Here is a 17,355-nt window from a genome sequence, read left to right as displayed (position 1 = left end):
GAGACTGCTTATAGGTGTGTTTTTATATAGAAGCACCACCACAAATATCACCATAATGGCTATAGTAATAGTAGTTATATATTTTGTAAAATAATATTTTATATATGTCAATATACACTAACAATTAGATATAATAATATAATTACTATTGCATATCTATTTAACAAAAAAAATGTCAATTCAATTAAAAAAAATTTCTATCTCGTACCCATCGCATGAGTAGAAGATTAATAACATTAAGAGTTTTGGGATCGATAAATAACTGTTGGAATTGTAAATACCATACATGATATATGATCCAAATTTTGAGAGCCATGGGTACTATTTACTAGTTAAAATTATTATAAATTCAAATATTTGTCAATTTAACATATTAGATCATAATAATCAAGACGAACTTAACCAACTTTTGTTGGCGTCAAAGAAGAAGAATAAAAGTTAAAATTTATAAAACTAATGTGCACTCGAGTATTTTGCTCATTGGTTTGTGCACAATCACCCTTCCTAAAGACTATGGTTCGAATCCACTCTCATCTAATTATAAAAAAAAAATTTTAAAAACTAATATGTTGAATTTAACCAATAATAAAAAAATTTATAATATAAAATAATTTTATGTAACATATAAATAAAAAAAATCAAAGCTTATAATAGTCCTTTAAGAAAGTTGTACTTGACCATGTTTCTTAAATTTAAATTCATCAATTATTGATTATATACTAAAAACATTCATTTCTTTAAGATTGAGTTTTTGATATTTTGATTCACATTACTATTGTACTTGAGTTGAAATATTGAGATTTGGTGGCTCAAGTGTAGGAAAATTATTGAATAGTTTGCATATTTTATTTTTAAAAAATTTATCAATTATTTTCAACTTACTTAGACATTAATCAAATTTGAAAAAAAAAATTAATCAATCAACTTTCAATATTCTTATTTTATTTATATTTAAACTTATAATATTAAATATAAAACTATAATATATAAAATATAATTAGTTAAATACAATATACAAGATTAATAATTTTTTGTTATATGATCAAGATTGTTTTAAAACTATATATTTAAGATAATTTTTTTTCAACTAAATATAAAACGTTAAACATATAAACAAATATATACTTAAGATAATTTTCTTTTACATAATCAAAATTAATTAAACATGATATATTTATAAAATTTTAAGTAACAGTATAGCACTACAATTTATATTTGATAATTACGTAATATTTTATTAATTTTAAAAAAATAAAATCTATATAATAGAAAAAAGAAAAATATGACAAGTAAAAGATAAAACTCACATATGACATAATAAAAAAAAAGAAAATATATAGTAATAGTTCGTAGAAATTTGGAGAAAAAAATCTACAAAAACTTATAACATATGAGCAAATACAATAAAAATGAAAAAAATAAACAAATATAATATAGTGATAGTCGAAAAGGAATACTTCTCTTTTATAGGCTCTAGCAAAAAAAAATTGAACAAAATGATGAAAGCAGAACAGTTTTGGGCTCCTGGCTAACCATCAGGCCCTACGGCCCAAGCGGATTCGATCGAAAAGAAAGAAAGGAAACAGGTGTTTCGTATGGGCAGCATTTGGAATTCCATAGCAGGGGAAGAACGAGAAGCTGGCGAGAAAATTGCACAAAAATGGCGTCTCTGCTTCTATTAATCTTTGTGTCATTTTCGCTTCCTTTAATCTCCGTTGCTTACAGGCCTGGGGACATCGTTCCCATGAGCAAGATGGGCCAGTACCACTCTGTTAGTTCTCTTTTAATTTCTTTTTTTTTATAAAATTTTAATCTATACTTGAAGTTGAGATCTTTCAATTTTGCGGTTTCAGTCGAGAACTGTTTGGCATGACGTAATTGGGAAACATTGCCCCATCTTTGCCGTTAATCGCGAGGTATTATTATTCCTTTTCTACCTTGTCCATTTTTTTTTCTTTAAAATTTTGGTTTACATATATAAAAGAATTGCAGGTGTTGATTCCTATAGCAAAGCCGACTGGTTACACGGGCGCTGATCCCTACAAAATGTGAGAATTTATTCAAATTATGACTATGGTTTATAATTTAAACCTTAACTTTTTAATTGTCGTAATTTGTAGGGTTTCGCTCCTTCGATAGTAAAATGATAATAATTTAGAGAAAGAGGAGAAGGGGTTATTGCTTACAATTTTTAGAGTTTAGCAAGAAATGAAACTATTGAATTCAATACCTCGGATTCAGAATGAAATATTTTCCAAAATGTTGTTTAATTCTTTGGTTTTTTTTTTTTTTTTGGAATAAGCCTTTTGCAAGCTGTGAATAACGAGTCTGAGATTTAGACTCTTGAGTGAACTTTTGAGACCCTTTTCTGTTATATTTTTATCCTCAGCTTTCCACTCAAAAAATGCTTTCATAAGCTTATGTTAACAGTTTGGCTAAAAACCGTACTTTGCTTCTGCATAAGATGATTTTTCTAGATCATGAATGAATAAGTTTGGGATCATTTTTTGTTTAGTTTCTTTTAATTATTGTAGTGATTCATGCCTTATAATGTTCGACTTACATGTAGATCATTCCAAGTTGGGAAGGAGAAGTTTCTAATTCCATGGCTTTTTTTGATAAATCGTAAGAGTTCCGAAGTTCCAATGATTGATATGCATTTGGTAAGATATCTTTGTAGTTTTAACCCCTTGCTTTTGGTAATTGTAACTTCCTCGAACATCATGTTTCTTTTGGGGACTGTTTCTGCCTATTTTGCATGATTTGACTTAGTTTTTGAACTTCTACGTCATGCAGAGGTACTCAGGTGGCGATTTGCATGGTGTCACTGCTAAAATAGTGGATATGCCTCATCACTGTATGTAATATTATCTTAATTTACGTTTCAATGTAGTACTAGTTTGCCAAGAAATTGAGAGATTTATCTAATCATGCTTGAAGATATGCTATTCTTCCCCTACTGAATTTATTTGATATGATTCTCTTGGGTATCTGTGGAACTTCATATGACCTGTCAAAAATAGTGTAGATGATTTTTACTTATCAGAAGTGGCATTATTTTTTCCTTTTAAAAGAACAAGAAGGCATTTGTCCAGGACTATTCCCAGTAACATAGGGCACAGTGTAGTATTTGTTGCTTTTTTTTTCTCCTCTATATGCTCTATTGGAAGTTAGAGCTTGTTCAGAATTTAAAATGGTTGCAACATTTTTAGAGAACTCGTGGTCAAATTTGTTCTTGGATCAGGAGACATGGGAGGATAATTGCTTTGAAAATAGATTCACAGCCTTGTTGTACTGTGCAATTTGGTTATCTGTGAATATCGAGCAAAGATTCTCTTCATATTTGTTAGTTTCAGAATAGCATATCCAGTGCTTCCAACATATAATAGCAGTTCCTATAATTCTTTTACAGTGAGTTGACCTGAACCTCTGATTATCTTTGTCTTCAACAGATGTTGAAATTCATCCAAATATTCGTAAACAATTCTGGGATCCTCAACATTGGCCTAAACATGTGCTTGTCAGATACACCTGGTCAGTATGTTTGTTGTTGAAATGTTTCTAACTTTTTCTTTTGTTAGGCTGGATTTGAAATTTAGTCTGCTTTTAAGTTTCAGAAATTTGTGAGGTGATACTTTGAAAAAGATATTATGATTTAAAGCAAAGGAGAGAGTATCTCTATTGTAGGTTAATATGCTTAACAATACCTGCTTTAACCTCAGAAACCATGACCATGTTGAATGACTAAACTGAAAGATTTAAATGCGGTGGAACACTAAGTTATTTTTGCCAAATTTTGTAATGTCATAATTCAATGATGCGCATGGGAAGCTCAATTACACATACCTTTATATGGAGTTGTTTTAATGTTACTCAGAGTTTACTTTTGGAACATTATATTTAGTATACCATGGAATTACCAGAATAAGTCAATACTTAGGAGGTAAGATTGAACTTTATTTTTTTCTTATTTCTAATAAGATGTAAGTAAGCTCCCATTGTTTGTTTTGAAGTGTGACATGGTTGTGATGGTTATATGGCAGGGAGGAGCAATCGGAGATAGATGTGGCATCTGGATTTTACGTTCTGTTCGGATCAGGTAAAATCTTTACACTTAATTTAAGACATTATATCTGTTTATTATGCTCTGTGCTGGTTGTGCATTCTAGTTCCTGAAACACAAAATGATCTGTTAAAATTATGAAATCATCTAAAATGCTAGCATAGCCATTTGTGATAATCTTTTTCTTAATAGGTTCCTCTCTCACATAGTAAGCTGTAGCCACAGCTAGTAGCAGCACTCATCATCACATATGTTTCAATTTAAAAGAGTTTTCACCCATATTTGTTTTATTAGTGTATGTGAGGACTCTTCTTTTTCCCTGTAAAAAGTGAGGCATATTATGATCCTAATAGCAGGTCATCAGTTAATGCTTGAAGAATGTCACCTTACTGAGGGGAAGCCTATGATAAGCGTCCTTTTTGTCAAGCCATGCTAATTTTAGATCTTAACAATGTATAATAAATGCCTGAAGAATGTGAGAAATTATTTGCACTACCGCCACTAATTCTTATTTTTGTGTGTGAACAGGGCTGATGCTATCTTTTATTCTCTCAATATATATCTTGCAGTCATCAAGAGACAAATTAGCAAGGTAACATTTTATCTTATATGTTGTTTATCTAAATAAAAAAATCCGTGTTCTAGGTGCAAATGGTTTCCAATTGAGATGGTCTGCTGCTTAATATCTCTGTCTCTGTCTCTCTCATTTCTCCTGAACATGATATATTTGTTTCCCAGGTTTGTAAGGGAGACTGTTGCAGAAAGCAGTGCGCCTGGAGTCGGAGTGGCAAAGGTTGAGTGATGGAACCTTCAAAATGCTGCAATCCTCCATCTTTGAGAAAAAAATGTGGTCGTTCGGAGATGCGAAATTATGAAGGCAACCAGGATGTTTAACAGCAAGGAGTTGGACCAAGGAAATGAAGGCTACTTGGTATCGGAATATTTATGTAGAAGGCAGTTGAGTGAATTTGGAATCCCCACCGGGCACTGAGATAATTAATTGCTAGCTGAATGGTAATTAGTAAAAAAACAAAGAGTACAAAGAGCTAATACTTTGTAGTTTTAACTATAAACTATTCACATGATGTATACCCCCAGAATTTTCTTCTCCTTTGGTTGTACACACTGTTTCAAATTTCATGTTGAATACCCACATTCATCCTGCCCTGGGTCGAGATAGAGTTGAAGTCAGTGAGTCATTGTTCAGGCTGTGTCCATTTTGTTGACTTTGTTCTCAATCGTTGATCTCTTAACCAGGGATCAAACAAACTCACCACATTGATCTCTTTTTCTCTCTTTGATCTCGCTATCATTGCCATGTTAGCACACCGTGTGTCAAAGTCTGTCCTTGTTGGGACCAAAATTTGACGCCATGAGTAACATGGTCAAAATGTTGGTACAGGGATCAAACACATACTCTCTTTTATTTCAAGGACGAGGCTGGAGATGTTTTTGGTTAAAATATTAAAGCAATGGAGAACACAAATTGTAATAAAAATTAACGAGAGTAGAGAGAAGAGAATACACAATCGATCTATAGTGTAGTTTGATCCTATACAAGGTATTTACGTTCAAGGTTTTTGGGAAAACAATTTAATACTTTTGATGCTTAATCTTTCCAATCTCATTTTCGAAGGCCAAAACAACATTTAGACCAATTTTTGTTATAAAAAATTGACAATTGACTCTAAGATGAAAATTTTTTACCCTTACAAGTTTGAGAAGACATGATAGTCTGCTCTGTATTTACTATTTTAATCATAAATTGATACATGCTCTTTCAAACACGTTTAAGGTCAATATTTGCTCACATCATTTTTTTTTCTTTTTCAATTAATTTTCATCTCTCTTATTAAATTTAAAGCTATTAAATTTCAACTATAAATTAATTTTAATTTATATTGATCATTTTCCGATGAAAATAGTGGATATCTTCACTATTTGAAAGTAGTGGAGAGGTTCATTATCCCTCTAACAGTCAACTCTTTGACCTGTAAAATGTATGCAACTGTTCTTGAATATTTTTTTCTGCATATTCTTCATCATTTCATAGGCAGTCGACTCTCCTAACTGGAATTGTAGTAGACTCTGATCACTGTAATTCCATCATTTCTTCACTTTTTCTAACTCAAATCCTTCTCTCCATACGTAGGGAGAGAACAAGTAAGTGAAGGGTGTTTGAGACAGAGGACAAAACTACAGGTGACTCAAAACAACACCATCTTCTTAATGAGTTTGTCATTTGTTTTTTCCTTAACAGAAGATGGATTGGAAGTTTGAGTTGTGACATTTTATTTTAAGTAATTAAAATTTTTTAGGGTTTTTATGCAGTTCATCCCCTAGAGTAAAATTGAAAATTACAAATGTTTTTAATTAGAAAATTTTGGTTAAATATGGATCTAAGGACAGCAAAAAGGAGGATTAATATCCAAATTGTATAATCTATAATTATCACCTCTAATGTTAGTAAAAAATTTCAAAGGGCTTATGCATCCTATAAGTGGTGAAAGGCCACCAAAAGGAGAGAAAAAAAAAGTGGTGAAAGGGCTAATCATGTGGAGACCATTTGCTGAACAAATCAGCTATTTAATTAATGACTTAAATTAAATAAGAAATGTCAAGTGCTTTAAATTAGTTTTTATTATCTTCAAATTGCGTGGAGAAATTAAAGCATTGTCGAAATAAATTAGCATAACCTCGTAAGTTTCAAAAGTTCTAATCATGTCATATGCAAAGTATTTTTCTCAATTTGCATAGAGACAGGATGATTGAGCCGAGCTTACACATAGGATGGATGAGTTTCTTTTATCAAATGATGAGATAAGATAAATTATAAATGGATTCTAAGCAGCCAATGGTTAGAAGCTATAGTGCTATACGTTGGCAAAAGCCATCATCATGCTGTTAAAGACACATTTCCTAGCTTTGAAAAAGAAGGAAAAAAATGCCTTGTCCCATACCATGCATCCATCCAACAAGAAATCACCTCCTCTTCACATTAATCACCAAATTTTGAATCCTCAAGCTTTACTTACGATCGATGCAAATATTACCTCTGAACGTGTGGGTCATGAAGCAACTTGGACTGCCATATGTACAATTATAAAAATAATTAGTATTGAGTTACACAATAAAAAAAATTCAATTTTCATCTCGTAAATTTTACTTTATTTATTTCAAAATTCAGATTAAAATCTTATATAAAATTATATCAGTTTAAGGACGTTCGCTACGACAAGAAAGGCAATAAAGAATTGTAGCAGCAACTAACAAGTTGGAGCAACTGTTTTTCGGTTCCCTGAGAGCATATGCTGAAAGATTGGTTGGTCCCGTAGGGCATCTTTCGTATAAAGGAGGGGGTCCTCAAGCCCTCCAAAACGTGATGGTCCCGATAGAAGGCAAACATGGGGATGGGAGGGGTGCAATATTTGAGATGGCACGCCTGCATGCGAAAAGTACGGCCATCTCTCATCTTAATTCGCTTTAATTTCTTTATAATTCAATGTCCGGAAGCAAGTGCAAGATTTCAGACACTTTGTTGCAATTGAAAATTCAGTATATAGGTTAAGCTGAGCATCAATGGATATCAAGTTGGACAAAAGGTTCATGAATGATTGTCAATGTCTCTATTCAATGGAATATATACGGAACCCCTTGTTGCCGAAAGTTACCAAGATTTTGATGGGGAAAAAGAGAAACAAATTAACATTGGAAATAAAATAAAAAAGAATAAAGGAAATGGCTTGGTCTCTACTCATGCTGTATTTTATCTTAAATGAGGGTGTTTTATAGGGCAATCGCCATCAGCTGCTTTTGGTTTGATTTGTGTCACTTCTCATTGGCTCCTATGTCAAAGTAATCCCCATATAATAATAGAGTTAAAACTAAAGTTGTCTCTTTCAAAGTGTCATGACATCCAACCAAGTCCTAAGACACTTGCCTGATTGAAAGTTTTGAAACTTGACAAATTAGGTGAGTGTAGGGGAAAGGCGGACATGGCCATTATCACCCATCATTCTGTTTCTTAAGCCCACAAATAATTGAAGCTGGGAGAACCAATGAAAAGGCGAAGCATAACCCCATTATCATTTACTTTCAAAAATAAAATTAAAAATAACAATAAAAATTAGCATTTCACATTTACCTTTATAGTTTCTATAATATTAGTTACTTAATTCCCATGACGAAAATTTCTCTCTTTGTAGAGGCTTTCAAAGCTTCAATTAGAATGCTATATATACACACCGTTTTGGAGAATGGAAGAGCCATTTTTAATAAAAAAATGCTTTGCCTCTAGCTGTCATCCTAGGTGGAAAGAAGCCACCAAGAAATTAAAGTCAGTGATTAGGAACTCAGTATTTTAATTGTTAGATCACCGATTGCATGATTCTGTATAACCTTTAAGCTGAATTTTAGAGCCTGAAAAGGTCTTCAACTTCAAAAAGCTTCGGCTAAGAAAATGATTTGATATGACATAAGTATTAAAGAATTAAAGCACCCACTCACAATCTTGATTTCTTCTTAAATTAAACCCATCCTTCAATCACAAAACAAGAAAATCTGACTCAGGACCATCGTGTAGCATATTATTAAACTAAAAAGGAAATGTACGAGAATAGAAATTATTCTCTATCTTTTTCTCTTGATAATTTGCCCTGTAATCAAAATTAAGTAATTGTCAACATATACATAAATATTATATCAAAAAATTTAAACAAATCTAAAATTAAACTAAATCCACACATAATAAAATTTAAATGTAAAATCTAAAAATTGAAAAAATTTCTTTCTACCTATGGTTTCTTGTCCTTTTTTTTTTTCTTGCTCAAAGGGTAGATAAAGTCACTACAACAAATTTGACCTAAGACAGTGTATTTTTAAAATGTGCTACTAAAATTATTTTTAATAACACTTTTTTTTATATCTTTTAAAATAATTTTATAAATCTAACCTCATTATATAAATTTTTAGATGCATTATAAATAAAATATAACGATAGAAATTACATACACTGACAAAGATTACATTTTTTTTATTACTACTAAATGTGAAAAAAGTGAAGCTAAAAGTTTAAATAGCTATATTTTTTAAAATTTTACTATAGAAAAAAATATATAACCTAAAGAAGTGTGATTAAAACTCAATTTTTTTGTAGTGAGTTTTACATTAATTTCAAATTCCTAGATTTACCCATAAATTGTATATAGATATTTAAGTGCTTGAAATTTACTCTCGTGCTTAACTAATATATACTATTTTTTGTACGTATATAACATGAGGAAAAAAGCAATGATAGTACGTAGAACAGCTAAGAAAGAACTGAAGAACACTGAAAGCCATGGTGGAATGTAAGAGCCACATTGGAAAAAGGTGAGCAGTGACCAGATTGACATTGAGGGACAAATTAAGAAATTAAATTAAGCAAACTGAATAGAATTAATTCTTGTAATTGGAATTATGTCAGTGGAGAAACGGTCTCTATTTCAGTTTAGAATTAAACTGAAAAAGGTAGATTATTTTTCTTAATTTAACAATTCTTCTATTTTTGTTTGTCTTTGCTGTTCCCTTCCCCTGGTGGTGGGCTAGACTTATTCATCCACTTCCGCTTAAATTATGATTTCCATAAAGTGCTAAACATTCTTGAGTTAGGTACAGTCGGCAAGTGGAATGCATGATTTGACTGCAAAGTAAAATTTATAATGCAAGTGTTTCGTAAATACTAGTGCTAGTAAAAGTTTAACTATATATATATAGCATGACGTTTCTGTCAACATTTTATCTTGATTTCTGGCTAACATATTTTAGGCCGCCTAAGAAACTTTTAATTCCACTCACGTCTTGTCATGTCTGGGGACAATAATTAAAATTTTGTTGCCAAATGGGTTTTAATTTATTTATTAAACTGTATAAAAATATTTAACCTCGGGCTCGCTTTCTGTTTTATGCTGATTATTCAGAGTGTGTCAACATTTTTTTTTCTAGATTCAAAGTCTCCATGGGTATTTGGAATTCCTGTCATTGGCTACATTGTCCTTGACAAACTTTATTTCAAACAAGCGTTTGATTACTATATTAAAATGTTTCAAATTATTGGCCAAAAAGAAAACCATGTTTATCATTTGTAGGTGACAAAACATGTTAGTAATTATGGAGCACCATCATTATAGGACTCTTTAAGGAAAACCAACCAAACTTTACCCACATCTATTTATAAACCATAAATCTTAACATCACATAATTTTTATTATATATGTTAGCAATAAAACTTGAGATTCTAATTTGAAGGTTTTACATGTATAAAAAGTTATATAAATAAATAATTTCTTCTTCTTTTTTGTATTTTTTCCCAAAATCTATAAATCATAAATCTTAACACTTGAGTTCTTTCTTGATCCATAAGTTGTAAATCATGTGTTTGAAGGAAATATTAAATGTATTCTTTAAGTACTTGTTTTAGCTATACATTTGCTTTTAAAATAATTAAATGCAACTAAGTCATTTATTTTAATTAAAAGCTTTTTTTTTAATCATGGTAGTAATTAAATTCAGGGTATGTTTTGTTTTTGCATTTATTTCATGCTTTTTGCTACTTGCTTTTTTGTCAAAAAAAAAATTAGCACACTATTTTCATAAATTCAAACAGGAATAATATTTTAATTATTAAATTTTTTCTATATATACCACTTAACCAATGCCTATATTAAAAGTTAACAAAGATAGATATATTGTGGAACCAACCTCAGTTATTATAAAAGAAATGAACAAATTACTAAAATTTAATATTAAAATTTAACGTAATTAACTCACTACAAAAAAAAAAATTAATCAAATTACAAAAGATGTAGCCGACGTCCCAACATTCATAAATGCCAGCAACTAGTATGAAAAGTGCTCTAGACTCTGATCACTTAGTGGGGTTTCTGTGAATAGCCCTAACTAATGCGGACCCCCTTGCTTTGTTACGGTGACTATTATATAGAAAATTAAAATCACATAGTACTATTTTATTTTTTAGATTCTTTAACGATGTTAATTTAGTTTTATAAAAATAAATGCATGTTTTGTTTTGTTTTTTTACTTATAAAAAGCATAATACAAGTAATAAAAACATACAAACTACATCTAAGAAAACTTATTAGTAAAATTTTCTATTACTTTTTCATATTACATTGCATACAATAATAATCAACTTCCAGAATAATATATATAAAGTAAGAATAAATCGATCACAATTCTCTTTTTTTTTTTATTCTCTTTTAATTATTTTTTATGTATTCATATACGTGCGTACACGCATATATATTTTAAAACAATTATATAATTAATTGTATACATTAAATTTTTTTTAAAATTATGTTTGTATGTAAGTATGTGAGTATGATGTTTAGTCATTCCTATGATTATCGTCGATGTAATGAGAGAAACTAAGGTGAAGAAAGGTGCACAGCATGTGGACTTGCTTAGAAAGCCTTTGGAAGTACCTAACAAATGAAGGGTAGGTTTTGTTTGTGATTATGTGGAGTACCTAACACAGAGTCAGCCTGTCCTTGTAGACGGAGGACTGTCTCATTATTCGACTCTATGGATGTCTTAACCCTTAACCTTTAATTTGTTCCCTTATTGAAATGCAAGCAAGCATCTTTTTTGCTTTTCCCACATTGAACTGTTTCCAAGTACACTAATGAAATTCCAGCACTTCCAAAAGTAGTAGGTAGAAATACAAATGATATTGCCATAATCTACAAAAAAAGAAAAAAAGAAAAAAATATAATCAAATGAAGCAAACCCAAGAAAAAGATAAAAAATCGTGTCAAATACCTCATATAACATGGTTTGATAAGACAATAGTTGAGCTTCTTGTCGACTTGTGTTCACGTGGTCTCTTGCACATACTAAAAGCACTAGCATGGAATATCCATTCTTTCAGTTTCTAATATTGCATGCACCTTGGATTTTAACCCTTGTTCAAGCTATATCTGTGTTCCCAATCCTTAAGGATGTTTAAATATGAAAAATCATAGCTTATATAGGGGTATACCCGCGGCAATTAAGTAGCAACTTGAGATTCCAATTTAAAGATTTTAAATATAAACATTAAAGAAATAAAGATGAGATTTGTAAATAAGAAATTATTTATAAGCTAAGATCCTCTATATAGAAATAAACTCCTCCTGTATTCTTTGTAGTTTCAATTTATGAACACGTACATTTCCCATATTTTAACTCTCGAAGCATGGACAAATAATGGCTAGGTCAGGTCTCCTTCTGATCTTCCCTTCACTCAATTTCTCACCCTTTACGAAAATGCTAAGCTTGAAACAGAAAGTAATGCTTGAAATGTGCAAACTGGTTATCATATAGGGGAAAGCAGAAATGACTTCCTCTCCGGGCCAAAACTCAAGAAGAAAGGAAGCCTACGCTCATAAACACGTATGACTCACATAATTTGAGATGCTTTGCATGATTTCGTTATCTGTTGCTTCCAAATACACTTGTCATTTGAGAACCCTACTACACTGAAGTGAACTTCACGAATCTACAAAGACATACACATATATATATTTCCAACTGATTAGCATGTAGCTTTTTAACTATACAATTTCGAGTAATAGGCACTTGATGTTACAAGTACATATGCGTGATTATTTAGGGTTCTTCTCTTTCTTTCTTAATTTCCTTCTGTTTTTATTTTAATTAGGTGAGTGATAGATGTCTCTCTATTTCTTTATATATACACAATTAGATAATACAGTAATAAAATAGAATGTCGTGTCAAGCACAAGGATTGATTATTAGAATAGATTGATTATATCACTAGACACCATTGTCGATAGTTTGTTAAACTTTATTAGGAGGGGGGGATACTGAAAAGGAGGCCACCACTCCACTGCGTTTGGTTCAAGAATTTCGTGAAAAGATGAATTAACATGCGTGTGTGTGTGCGTGTTTCCTCGTTTGACACCAATAGTATGTCGTGAAGCCCCAAAGGCAACGACAGCTTCCTTCCGAGTAAGAATTGAATATGAAACATCCCCCAAGACATGCGTCAAATTGCCACGGAATTGAGTCCCCACTCCACTTTCTTCATACTTATTTCTCTTCTTAGACTAATCGAATTATTTCCTAAAGACCTAATTGCTTTTATATTGATGTTATGCTTAATACGTCACTCGTTGCGTAAAAAATTGTACTAACTAATTTTATTAGGTAACACTTTTCCATTGATAGGCAATGATGGTACCATATGATATCAAAACCAACCTAAAACCACTAGCCACTACAAACTCCATAATATTCAAGAAGATGATACATTTATAAATTACTTTTGTTGTATACTCCTACTGCCCATATAGTCCAAATAATTTTTTTTAATTAGTTTAAGAAAAATAAAGGACTAAAAACCTCACTTTTTGACCTTATAAATATGTATATATATATAGTCTATATATTTAAATATGTGAATTGTTCTTCATGTGTGTGTATAATATATTAATAAAGGGTTGCTTTTTAGCGGTATATATAAAAGCTTTACTACATGTTAGGTCATATAATGATAATCTATCTCCGTTTCTATCATCTATTATGTATAAATTACACTCCCGGCCTTTTAAGATATTTAAACTTGAGACCTCCTAGTTAGAGTTACATATTTTAATAGTTGGATGCCTATGTGAACTTAACTAGGGTTACTTGTGTACTATAAAAACTAATTATTGAAATTGAATAGCTATTATTTTTTATTTGTACTTTTACGTACTACTTTTAAAAAATATCAATCAAATTAAGACGAGTGAGCTTGATTAAAATAAATCAAATAGAAACAAATAATTAGGAAGTATATGTTTATTGCACTAGTGTATATGAGCTAGATAAGATCTCGGTTGACTTCTTTAAACCTTAAACTTAAATTTGATACGATCATTGAAATTATATTTATTATTTAAATATTAAAAAATATTTCTATATTTTTCTCTACTTGCCCCCTTCTTACCCTAAAAAAAAAAGCACCTTGCGTCCTTGAACCGTATTAATATTTTTAAAATAAAAATGTAATAAAAAATTATTTATTAATATAACAATTTTCTCAAAGCTAATCAAAATCTAAAATATCATGTACAAACCCGCAATCTTGACGGGTAACCTCGCCCTTTTGTTGTCAAAATAAACTCAAGAATGCAAATTGTGTTTTGCAAGTGGAGGAGCTAGAATGCGTCCATGCATGAATGAGTGCATTAATTGAAGGTTTCCTATTTTAACACCAATAACAACAGCTTACTTACTCCCTTCTCTCCAATATATGAAAATGTGACCAAATAAACATGCATCACCTACTTTATGCTTTAATTTCTAATTAATTATTTCCATGAAGAGTCAATAAGTTTTGCTAAAAGAGAACATAACTTATATATATTGTGCTCAATTAGTCACAGACTACAAACAATTGTACTGGCTAATCTTTTTTTATTTAAAAGTTATACACCTTCTCTACCAGCCAGAAATGAAGGGCAACCCTTGCTGTAGCACGCGCCTTGGCCTCAACCCTGTAAAGCTAACTTGCACAGAAAAGAAAAAGGGAAGCACAAAAAAGTTCATTATATAGTCTAATGATAAATCTCATATAAACCTGTGTTACTCTCTGACAGATCAACTCGACAAACAACAGTTCCCAAGCAATGTCCAGTTTCTCAAGTTTTGCTTAAGACAATGGAACATGGGCAAGACTCAGCTTCCTTAATTACTTAACTTCAAAGGACTGATCAAATCGCAATGGAAAAGCTTTTCTTTTCTTTCTTTCTTTTTTTTCTGAACAAGCTGCTCATTCTCTTAACTATAGTTGGTGCAATCTACTTTTTATTATCAGACCAAATTTTTAGAGTAAATTGCACCACTATTAATCGAAATGTTTTTACAATTAATGTTTCATTTTTACTCATAACTGAAAATTTTTAATTTTTTTCATTTATTATTTTTTTAATTTATTTCAAATCAATCCATATCTATCTATCGATACGCATTTAGAAATTAAACGAAATTTATCAGATAAATGTCCATGAAAATACTATGGGAATATATGGATGAATATATAGATTTAGAATAATATCAAAAGGCTACAAATGAAAAATATCGAAATTTTAAAATGACAAGTGAAAATGAAATATAGTAAAAAAAGAGCATGGACTAATGATGTAATTAAGTTCAAATTTTATGGTTATTATTCCTATATATGAATATATGTGTTAAAGTAATTCTTAATTGCCTATAGTATATTTTATTGACCCAAGGAGAGAAAGAAGGGGAAAGAAAAAGAATTGTCCTACTTTCAGCAATCACTTTGTTATGTTCATTAATTTAATCATTCCTTTTCCACAAGCTGATTGACATTGCATAAGACAATAAAACTAGAGTCGTGGGTCGTGGGTCGTGGATCAAGCAAAAAAAGAGCTGGACATAACATTCAACTCGATCAGTTGGAAGAATGTATATATAATTGAAGTTAAAGGTGGAGGATTAATTAGTATTTGTCGTCCTTCTTTTCTGCAGTATATCAACAGTAGATATTCAGTGTCCATAACCCAGGAACAAACTCCAACAACAGCAGAGCAGTGGACGGCGCTCAGCCTCTGGGAAAATCAAGGTTACTGTCTATCTTCTTCTTATCATTATAATTATTATATCTCATTGCAGCACGAAGTGAAACAAGTATTTCTGCCATTGCATATAAATAAATGAATAAATATATATATGTGTATATGCATATATATATATATATATATATATATATAAATGCCACTTGGATATGCAAAACTGTGTGTATTTCTTCACGTTTTCGGTTGTTGTTGTGGAATTGCTTCTTAATAATTATTTTGGGGGTTGTTTTTGAGGATTTGTAGGTTTTGTTTTGGGCAAACTCTATCGGTTAAAAACATGTGCCCTGCAAGTGATATTGAATCTCGAGGAAGTAGTACTAGTGTAAATGGTGATCAGCACTTGCATTCGAGGAACTACAATGAGGAAACAATGAGAACAAGAAGTGCTGAGGATAAATTCATTCATGGGTTTTTACGAAAGATTCAAGTCAATCAACTTCTCAGATGGCTGCCACTGAACGAGACAAGAGAGCCTTTGAACCAGGCAAGCCTTCCGCCCCTCCCCTCTCAGTTTTTTTCTTTCTTTGTTCATCACTCTAATGTTACTGTCTCACCAAAAATCCTCTTGCATAAAAATGAGTTTATAGTCAGATTATCAGTGGGAGAAGGAATGTGATGTCCTTTTCTTCAGATGAATCATGTCCCACGTTCTCATTTCATTGGATGCATATTGGTTGTTGATGTTGCCAAAATAAACTTTTTTTCAAGTAAAATCTCGGACTTGTTTTCTTACTATTTCTCTTCTTAGGGAAAGATTGAGTTGTTTCCTTTCTACTTCTACTTTTTTTTCTTGGGAATAAACCAATGCTATTTGAATTCCTTATGAAAGAGATGCTTAGCCTGTTTATAGAAACCATTTACGTACAATGCATATATATATAACAGCATACTCAGGAGGTTGTCTTTTGGCTTTTGAATGTTAAGTGGACTGTGAAAGTGACCAGAACAGCTTTGCAAGTATTCCTTTCGTTTTCTTTTTCTTTTTTTTTCTCTCTTTGATACACACATCAGGAGGTCTAAGGTGAGAAGGATTCGATCCTTGGACATTTCCATCTTAAGAAAAAGGTAACAACCACTAGACTTAGTTAACTACAAAATTTACTACATTCCTTCTTTTATTCATTTCAAAACCACCACTTGCTTTGTTTTCTTCAAATTTATTGGTTGATTGTCACTGGATTGTGTTTTTCCTTTTTAGAAAAATATATCTTCATTTACCTTTGGGCTGCTGAATAGATTATAGGATCCACAATTAATTCCCAATTCCACATACATAAAGGTGGCATAATTTGAGAATTGTGTGTAGTAATTCTTCTCATAATTATTCTCATTGTGGAATAACACTAAATTTAGCACCACAAGCATTTCTTTTGTTTTTTCCCAGGAGGTATGGGGCCTGTAGCTTGTTTCACGGGATTGAATTTTGTAGCTTAATTATTTTAAGAAATATAAAAGACCAGCCTTTTATTCATACGAGAAATTTTATTTTGAGAATTTAACATTAAAATAAGGTGCAGTGGAACCCATTAATGACAGTCTAAAATTGTCTTAGGGAATTTATCCTTTTTCTAAAAGATTTCCGCTTTTCAGTAAAGTTGATGTACTGAAATTTTGTTGTATAGAATACCAGGTATAATAATAAAA

The 17,355-nt window shown here is 31.0% G+C and overlaps 1 protein-coding gene across 1 annotated transcript; it reads left to right on the top strand.

Annotated features, from left to right (window-relative positions):
* LOC18602237 lies at positions 1,585-5,292 on the top strand. The gene is made up of 9 exons (XM_007033495.2): positions 1,585-1,771; positions 1,854-1,916; positions 1,993-2,048; positions 2,570-2,663; positions 2,797-2,857; positions 3,453-3,534; positions 4,044-4,099; positions 4,592-4,655; positions 4,802-5,292. Exons 1-9 carry the CDS (start codon positions 1,661-1,663, stop codon positions 4,863-4,865), a joined length of 651 nt encoding a protein of 216 aa, XP_007033557.1. The 5' UTR covers positions 1,585-1,660; the 3' UTR covers positions 4,866-5,292.

The sequence above is a fragment of the Theobroma cacao genome, chromosome 4 (genome assembly GCF_000208745.1).
Source record: "Theobroma cacao cultivar B97-61/B2 chromosome 4, Criollo_cocoa_genome_V2, whole genome shotgun sequence".
Taxonomy (NCBI): domain Eukaryota; kingdom Viridiplantae; phylum Streptophyta; class Magnoliopsida; order Malvales; family Malvaceae; genus Theobroma; species Theobroma cacao.
This window is presented reverse-complemented; position numbering and strand designations above follow the sequence as displayed.